Here is a 9,103-nt window from a genome sequence, read left to right as displayed (position 1 = left end):
AGTTGTTATAATTTATATAGTGAATACCGAAAAATTCAAGTTCTGCTGTCCATGTACTCAGCCAAGTCTCAGGGTAGATGTTCAGGGAATTCTTTAACATAATTGTTTGGATGAAGGATACATAGTTCCTGTACTCATGCACTCAGGATTCTTATTTTCACTATACACTGAATATTGGTTACATAGTTTGGATAATGTAATGGATAATAGATAAATTAAAGGGTTTTTTTCAGTAGTGGTAATGTGTTTATAAAACATCAGTATTACTACAGAACTTGAGTTATAAAGGCTCATTCAAAAAATATTATGACTTTTTATAGACCTACCGCAAGATCTTTCTGGGTGTCAGCAATTTAGTGGCATTGAGAATGGACCGCTTTAATTGAATGTATTGCATTATTAATTTAGGGCTTTGAATTTGAACAATTAATGCTAGATCTGTTTAATAGTCCGTACAGTTTTTGCCATGTTGATGTACACCTTTCACAATGTTGACAAGGTGTTTCTAACTGCAAAAGAGCAGCAAGCAGAACATTGAAATTGTAATCACACACACACACACACACACACATTTTCAGAACCGCTCGTCCCATACGGGGTCACGGGGAACCGGAGCCTACCCGGCAACACAGGGCGTAAGGCTGGAGAGAGGTAGGGGACACACCCAGGACGGGACGCCAGTCCGTTGCAAGGCACCCCAAGCGGGACTTGAACCCCAGACCCACCGGAGAGCAGGACTGCGGTCCAACCCACTGCGCCACCGCGCCCCTCCGAAATTGTAATCATTCATAAAATATGCAAGTTTTTATTTTATACATTTTCATGCATTGACAAAAATATGGTAAGCTGTTCAAATTACAAATAATATTTTACAAACCTCATTACTTCAATAGTACTGCTATAAATGGTGTACATACTGCTTCTTTCCTCGCATTTTGCAGGCACCAGTTTACAATTTCCATCAACCTTATATGTTCTCTAGTAGTGTTTTTAATTAAAAGTAAAATATTTTAAACCATCGGTTCTTTTATATGTTTAAACTTGAATATTTTCTAGATGTGTAGAGGACTGTTTTATGCTTTGATTTTTAATAAATAAAAACGTTAATTATTTTGTTGGCTTTGTCTTTATTACCAGAAATCAGTAAACCACATTATGAAAAACACAGCAAGGTACAATGACAGTTACAGTACTGGATAATACTGTGTATGTAGTACCAGGACAGGCTCCGGACCACTGGGACCCCGTACTGAAAGAACAAATGTAATGCAATGTTGCAGTTCCAAGATCACCAGGTTAAGGTCACACCCATAAGGCGTTCGATCTTAAGTGGCTCATGCCGTGCTGTTGCCATGGTGACGTGGCGACGCGTCGAAGCCGAAGAGAGCTTGTGGAACGCCGCAGATTAGGGAGCAGCGTTCACATCCACCAGGCAGAAGATCATCATCATCATGGCGCCAGTGCTGGATGCCATCTGGGAAGACAGAGATGTTAGATTTGACGTAACAGCACAGTAAGTTAAAGTTTGACACGACGACGCGGTACGTGAGAGCTGTAATAAATTATTATAAAAACAGTGCATCGGATCAGGTGAGGCAGGCCTTAAGTCCAGCCAGTGGAGTCTTACGCGCATTCGACCCTGCTTGAACCCTCACCGGCACATCTTCGCATTCGTAAAAGTATCTTTACTGGTAGAAACGTGTTGTGGTTGTGTTTCGTGGTGACGTCAGGCAGCACGCGGACGCCTCCTCGAGCCCCTCAGTCCCGGGAAGCGTTCAGGGTCGTCAAGTTGCGCGCCTAATTCCGCCGTTTCGCCGAGTGTCCTTTCCCTGCCGTTTTGGGTCTCCTTTTGCGCGATTTTTCTGTACACACCCTTTGTTTTGTTAAGAATTAATAAAAGAACCCTGCCGTGGGACACCCATGCCCCCCCCCGACTCTCTAACCGGAAGTGGGAAAGAGTGGAAACTTGTGTGTCGCTAACTGAGCGCCTGCTACTGACACGTACTGATACTTAGTTAGTGTCTCATTCATTTTAATAGTAATTACATTATTTTTTCCATAATCGTCTCCTTATTAAATATTATAAGTGCTCTGCAAACTATGGCACCATGTTGAGCAGGTGGCACTGGGGTAGATGGTCTGTAGTGTTCACACAGGGCCCTTGAACAAGGTTCTTACTCTGAATTGCTCCACCAAAAACGACCCTTTTGTATAAATGGGGAAGTGTGTCAATCAAATGATTATGTATTAATTAATATCCTATGAACACTTCCTGTGAAACAGTGGTCCGACGCAGCGCTCTCCCACGTAGTGCGCCGCCCACGAATCACAGGCATTCATTCTGGGCGTTCAGTCATATTGTGATTATTTTAATGTTGTAGGTGAGTAGTAGTTACTTTGCAGTTGACATGGAGGTTGACTTCCTGTGTAACCACAGACAAATGAAAATGAGACCCGGCGAGGTGCTCATCGACTGCTTGGATCCCATCGAAGACACCAAAGGAAACAACGGAGACCGGGGTACGAGTGCCGCTGTAGTCATGGAAACATAACCTACAATCACCTGAGTCCTGTGACAGGTGTCGCTCAAAGGCTCCAGACCTGTTTTAGCCATGGCAGCGCCACCTCTTTGGTGTGATGTCATTGTTGTCCCCTTTCAACATCTGCAAAACACACAGGTGGCGGTCGTGACCTTCGGATGTTGGAGGGAGCCTAAACTGTCCCTACGAAATTGCTGCATAGCTCCACCCAGTTCCCGACAAGTTATGTCACCGTACAAATATGTGACCAAATTGTTTAATAATTACAGGGAGGCTCATGGTGACCAATCTGAGGATTGTATGGTACTCCCTGGCTTTGCCCAGAGTCAATCTGTGTAAGTACTGCACAGGTATTATATTAGCATTTGTGAATGCAAGAGAACAGACACCAAGCCGAATAAAAATATGAAATATGAGAGTTAAATATTAAAAAATAAATGTGAAAATTTGATCTGTTTTATTGCTGCTTTGACAAAGTTGTCGCAGGTGCTCATGCCTGCACCGTCCTGTAGAGCACAGTTGCCCCCCAGCTTGCAGAAACAGATAGTTTGAGAACTGAACAATTAATATGCCATATTTCATTTCTGAAGCTGTGGGGTACAATACAGTCATAAACATCACAACGAGGGCTGCTAATTCAGTGAGTATATTTAACAATTAGTATTTACTTTAGTTAAATTTCCCATGCATTCTGTTGGTTATATCTCAATGGCTGATTGATGAATCCATTGCAGAAACTCAGAGGACAAACGGAAGCGCTTTACATTCTGACCAAGAACAATAACACCAGATTTGAGTTCATTTTCACCAGTGTGGTTCCTGGAAGTCCGAGGCTGTTCTCCTCTGTCATGGCCGTCCACAGGTATCCTGCGGAATATAGTGATGCTGGAAAATATGTGAATTACTTGTGCCCCTTACTTTAACCCTGAAATGGTTATTTAATGAGAATTAGTCTTACTCATGTGACACAATGGGTGTGTAATAACCAATTCCATATGTTGTTTTAGAGGAAATCATGTGTGTAGTAGAAACACGCAAATAGTGCAGGTGTAAAAATAAGTGAAGCCCAAGTCGCATTGGTTAAACCAATTAGGTAAGTAGAATCAGGAGTGTAACTCATAGTCATTTACTCTTTTTATAAGTTTATTTTAGGATTTAACATTTAGATTTCATTAGCTTATTTTAATATTTAATGCAAGAATAATGACACTCCTTACAGGGTTCACATACTTTCAAGCAGCACTGTATGTACATGAAAACGTCTTGCTGCTGTAACTCTCTGCTAATAAATCTGATAGTTTGGAGACCTTGGAAAGACAGTGGAACTGGTCAGCATGGTAGAAATGCCTTCTTTCCCTCCAGACAAGTTAAAACAGACTGAAGCACCTTGAACAAAACCAAACTTCTAATGCCTTATTTGGTTTTCGTTTGCTCTTCTGCTTCAGGGCTTATGAAACTTCTAAAATGTACCGTGACCTGAAGCTCCGAGGCGCAGTCATTCAGAACAAGCAACTGAAGCTTTTACCCCAAGAGCAACTATGTGATAAAGTTAACGGAGTATGGAATTTATCCAGTGACCAGGTAAAGTTCATTAGTCCCCTACGAATAGCAGAGAAATGTGTGCAGTTACTCCACTCCCATCTAAGTATGGGACAGTATTATATCCTAATTGTACCTTATCATATACCATATACAGTGTAGGGGATGGTACAGCCACCAGTTATTGTATGTAGCATACAGTGTTTTAGTTAATGCCAGGGCTTTAATGACAGTCCCCAATCACAGAGGGCAGTATTTCCCAGATTGGCTCACGTTTAGGTTCCCCTGGTATGAGAACATCTAGCTGAAGACAGCAGGTAGAGTACCACTTATGGTTATTGCCTTGTGTGCTGAAGGTCTCAGGTGCAAGTTCCTCCCCCTATTGTAGTAGCATTGATCAAGGTATTTACTGTGGATTACTCTAGTAAGACTGCCGTGCTGTTAAAATGGGCAAATAATTGTAAGGAGCTTGTTGTTAAGCAACCCCTAACATATGTTGCTTTGGACTAAGACATCACTTGAATTACACACACACACACACACACTTTCGGAACCGCTTGTCCCATACGGGGTCGCGGGAAACCGGAGCCTACCCGGTAACACAGGGCGTAAGGCCGGAGGGGGAGGGGACACACCCAGGACAGGACGCCAGTCCGCCGCAAGGCACCCCAAGCGGGACTCGAACCCCAGACCCACCGGAGAGCAGGACCCGGTCCAACCCACTGCGCCACCACGCCCCCTTCACTTGAATTAATAAAAAATAAAAAATAAAATGAATAAAATCTGGAAGGATTGCTGAGAATACCGAGTAATTTTGAACAACTAGGTAGCACATAGCCAAATACAGTTATGTCTTTTCAAGACATAAAACAATTTCTCCATTGCATTGTAACAAATCATTTTGTGAGTAAGACTGATTTACTTAGTCTTTTCTCTGTAAGGGTAACCTGGGAACCTTCTTCATCACTAATGTGCGGATCGTATGGCATGCCAACATGAACGAGAGCTTCAATGTCAGCATTCCTTACTTGCAAATCGTATGTATTGGCTGTTACTTTGAAATGTAGAATTTTCTGAACATTCATCTAATGAATACTTTTAAAAGTAACTTTCAAGTATGTGTTTTATCCTGTAATTCTATGCCTTGAATTACTTATTAAATTTCAGTTTAATGTCAGCTTTAATTACAATTTAGAGTATACATAACTATAAAACAGATGTGTGCATTTATATAATTTATTTTTACCTTTTTCCCCGAAGCGCTCCATCAGGATAAGAGACTCAAAATTCGGACTTGCATTAGTGATCGAGAGTTCTCAGCAGGTAAAACACGTGGTGTTTGTTATTTATTTGTGAATGATGGTTTGACGGTACAAAGTCCAGTTTCTGATGTCACTCAGATCCTTGATCGAAATAAATGTGCGTGTGTTTTCTCTTCTTTCTTAGACAGGAGGTTATGTACTGGGCTTCAAGATTGACCCCATGGATAAACTCCAAAGTACGGTGAAAGAGATTAACTCACTGCACAAAGTGTACTCTGCAAACCCCAACTTTGGTGTGGACTATGAGATGGAGGAGAAAGTATGTATCTGCACCAACCTTGTCCAAACACAAACTGTGTTCTCCACAGTAACCATATTTATTGTTTTGCAAATTGTTGCATCACTGTTTGTCAGCGTATAATTGAATCAGGATAGTTAGGATGAACAGTGTGCTTGTTCGGCATTGTTTAGCTTAGCATTTCTTGCTGTTATGTCTCATTATTAGCCGCAGCCGCTGGAGGAGCGGACTGTGGAGCAGCCTCCAGATGACATGGACATTGAGCCCGATGAGCAGACCGATGTGTTCACAGTGAGTTGTATGCAGTATTATCAGAGAAACATCGCTGCAGTTCTTCCCCAAAGAAGCCTCTCTGTTTCACGTGTTTTACATTTCCAGGGTCTGCAGCATTATAGCTCAATGACTCATGGTCATAAAGTTTTGTGACTAAATTGTATACAGTGCAGGTCAGATGGTTTGACTGTATCTTTGTAGAAACAGTATTTCTTCTTTACAAGTCACTCTGGAAAAAACTGTCAGCTAAGTGAATAAATGTTAGTGTAAATGTATGACATTTTTAACATGATTTGTTTCGTAAACTTATATAAAGTGAAATGCATTGTGTTCTATTTGAAACATTAATCACAAAATCTGAAAGACACAACTGCATTGTGTGCCTCCGTTGCCTTGAAGTGTAGCTCTTCATCGTGCGCTCCTGAAACTCATTTTACGCTTGTTTTCATTGTTAAGGCATACTTTGCAGATGGCAGCAAGGTAAGGTTTTTCTTTTTTAGCCTTCATGAATTAATTCATAATTTAACACTTAAAAATAACTTTTTTTTGTCATTTTAACCCAAAGCAACAAGATCGGGAACCCGTGTTTTCCGAAGAGCTCGGTTTAGCCATTGAGAAACTGAAAGAGGGTTTTACTCTTCAAGGACTTTGGGAAGTTATCACCTGATACTCTAATCTGAACTGGTGTGTAAATGATGTAGTGTACAGTATATTTTAACATTTGAACAGGAAGCAAGTACAAAGTTGAGGTATTTTTATTAATATGCTAATTATATAAGCTGTTTTAGTTAATTATGTAGTGTTCTGTGCAATGGAATAAAATAACAGAAATAGAACTACTAGAGTACATTCTTTAGGAAAGACAATGGTGTTATATTTAATGAGTCCTGTGATGAAGTTCTATCAAGTCTAGGGTGTACCCTGCCTCAGTCTCTGTGCTTCCGGGACAGCCTCCAGACCACTAAGACCCTGCATACAACAAGCATTTGATGAAAATGGGAATGTTTAATCAGTCACTCCCATCTATTCTCAGGGTATTGTGCAGTGAATTATACTTGTGGTTTGCATTAAGTGGCTACAACAAAAAGTATTTTGTCCAATTAAAATGTAAAAAATTCTCAAAGGTTTCCTAGTCCTCTTCTGTTGGCACTTGGGGTCAGATAAAATTTGCATTCAAAAGTTCTGCATCAGTTCCACAGTAACAAATTTATTAATAATTGCACAACATAGTTTCCATATTTAATCTATGTTGTAGGCATATTGGCATTTTAAGTTTAGCTGGTACACTGCTGGCTTTATTCCAGCAGTATCTTATCATCTGCACTCGATTTGCATATCCAGGTGAGTAAGCATGTGTGTCTATCCCCTTACAAATTAAAAGAATTTGCTACAGGACTTAAGAGCAAATGTAGTTAGTATTCTGAGATTTGTGTAACAAGTTATCAATTCATAATTATGGGAAATGCCCTAGAATAAGAGACATTTTCATTCAGAATATGAGCCTTGGTGCCTTCAGACTCGCAGCATCTCTTAGAAATCTTGTGATTATCATAGTTTGAAATCATCATAATAGTTAGCCCTAAAGCAAAAAAGTTTATAAGTGCTAAAATATGATGAAAATGCAAAGGAAAGAATTAGCTATCACTTTCAAATTTAAAGTGATGAAATGCATTGAATTTTCTCAAAAGACAGTATATGCCTCATTAGTTAGTATAGTAATAACAATAAAAAAAACTAATCTTTATATATCAATTTATAAGCAAGCTTCTTAAAGCAGTTTACAATAAAGAAAATAAATGGGTTGCAACACTAAAGCAAAGAAGTTTACAACAAACATCAGCATTTTAAAAAATTAAATAGGACGACAGAAAAGAACAACTCAGTAAAAAACTGCATTTAAAATTAGTGCAAAATAACAACCGAATCCTTCCACTATTAATAATACACATGATAATTTACTCGTACATAACACACACTATGGCAAGAGTTACCACTTCACCTGAAACCTGTTTTGGGCTGTGTGAAAGCACCCAGGGGAAACTTGTGAACATGGAGAGGACATGGAAAATTACATATACCGAGCAAATGTTAAAACTTAAAACGTTTAAAAATAAGGTGGGATTTTGCATGTCTGCTCAAAACATGGGTGGACCTTGAAAGTATAAGAATTAATGTTAGAAGCACATATTCAGGAATGAATGACACTGGAGATGACCCTGTACACACACACATTTTCTGAACCGCTTGTCTCATACAGGGTCACGGGGAACCAGAGCCTACCCAGCAACACAGGGCATAGGGGACACACCCAGGACGGGACGCCAGTCGCTCGCAAGACACCCCAAGCGGGACTCGAACCCCAGACCCACCGGAGAGCAGGACCCGGTCCAACCCACTGCGCCACTGTGCCTCCCTGAGCCTGTAGAATATAGGCAAAAAAAGGACAAAGTGCAAATATTTAATACATTTTCATTAGTTATATAATGATATATTCTGCAGCAACCAAGCAGATCACTCTTTTACTGTTGAAATGATCATCCTTAGTGACTAATCCTGCTGGTTTACATAAAGTGCTTTAGTGCTCTATAGGGCAGGAAACACTTGGTGACTGATACTACAGCTGTACCTTCAACGCTCGACCAGCAGTGCTGTCAATAACAAAAACGTGTTTCTATGGAAACTGTTCCTACACAGTGTGAAAGAGCATAGTGGGCTGTCACCTGTTGCAGCAGCAGCTGCTCATTGACCTTATTTACTCGAAAGGCCAGCCCTTGGGAGATAAAAATTCATTTCAAACCAGGGTCAGTTTACCTGATGTGTAAAAAATAGGCCTGAATCGATGTTTCAAAGATAGATGATGATTGTTTCGGAGCTTTCGGAAGACTAGATTTTTCCTTGGCTGCCATTGCCGGATTGAGATACATGATGTTTACAGGGAACATTAACTATATAGTTTTATTACTCATCCCTGGCTGTGAATGTCGATTTCCTATCTTAGTTGCTTACTGTAGATTTTATTTTTGGGTATTTCACAAGTTTAAATGATCTTTTAAACATCTCTTGGATATAGTGCTAGCAATAAACATGTATAGTTTTATGGATTTTTTGTGCCAGTTACTGCTGTGAAAATTGGTCAGAAAGGAACACAGAAATAATAGCTATTTTACTTAAATTCAATTGAGATCAGGCTT

At 40.1% G+C, this 9,103-nt stretch overlaps 1 protein-coding gene across 5 annotated transcripts; it reads left to right on the top strand.

Annotated features, from left to right (window-relative positions):
- The first annotated feature begins 1,390 nt into the window (after positions 1 to 1,390).
- On the top strand, positions 1,391 to 8,206 carry LOC108920228 (Bardet-Biedl syndrome 5 protein homolog). Of its 5 annotated transcripts, none has more exons than XM_018728837.2 (13): positions 1,391 to 1,513; positions 2,438 to 2,520; positions 2,810 to 2,875; positions 3,131 to 3,180; positions 3,275 to 3,402; positions 3,986 to 4,121; positions 5,021 to 5,116; positions 5,340 to 5,402; positions 5,526 to 5,660; positions 5,847 to 5,930; positions 6,369 to 6,392; positions 6,478 to 6,596; positions 8,170 to 8,206. In XM_018728837.2, the coding sequence occupies exons 1-12, from the start codon at positions 1,452 to 1,454 to the stop codon at positions 6,577 to 6,579; spliced, it is 1,029 nt and encodes a 342-aa protein (XP_018584353.2). In that variant the 5' UTR covers positions 1,391 to 1,451; the 3' UTR covers positions 6,580 to 6,596; positions 8,170 to 8,206. The 5 variants fall into 5 exon arrangements, with proteins under 5 accessions (XP_018584353.2, XP_018584351.2, XP_018584354.2 ...); XM_018728835.2 differs by having other exon boundaries at positions 5,006 to 5,116; XM_018728838.2 differs by lacking the exon at positions 6,369 to 6,392 and having other exon boundaries at positions 5,006 to 5,116.
- Positions 8,207 to 9,103: the final 897 nt, after the last annotated feature.

This window comes from Scleropages formosus, chromosome 21 (assembly GCF_900964775.1).
Source record: "Scleropages formosus chromosome 21, fSclFor1.1, whole genome shotgun sequence".
NCBI classification, from domain to species: Eukaryota; Metazoa; Chordata; class Actinopteri; order Osteoglossiformes; family Osteoglossidae; genus Scleropages; species Scleropages formosus.
The sequence above is the reverse complement of the archived record's forward strand: the minus strand, read 5'-3'. Positions and strand labels throughout refer to the sequence as shown.

Coding starts and splice junctions, on each gene's coding strand:
- LOC108920228 (XM_018728834.2), top strand. CDS start 1,452: ATGGCGCCAGTGCTGGATGCCATCTGGGAAGACAGAGATGTTAGATTT. Junction 1,514..2,437: donor AGATTTGACGTAACAGCACA/GTAAGTTAAAGT, acceptor GTGTAACCACAG/ACAAATGAAAATGAGACCCG. Junction 5,117..5,339: donor GCATTCCTTACTTGCAAATC/GTATGTATTGGC, acceptor TTTTCCCCGAAG/CGCTCCATCAGGATAAGAGA.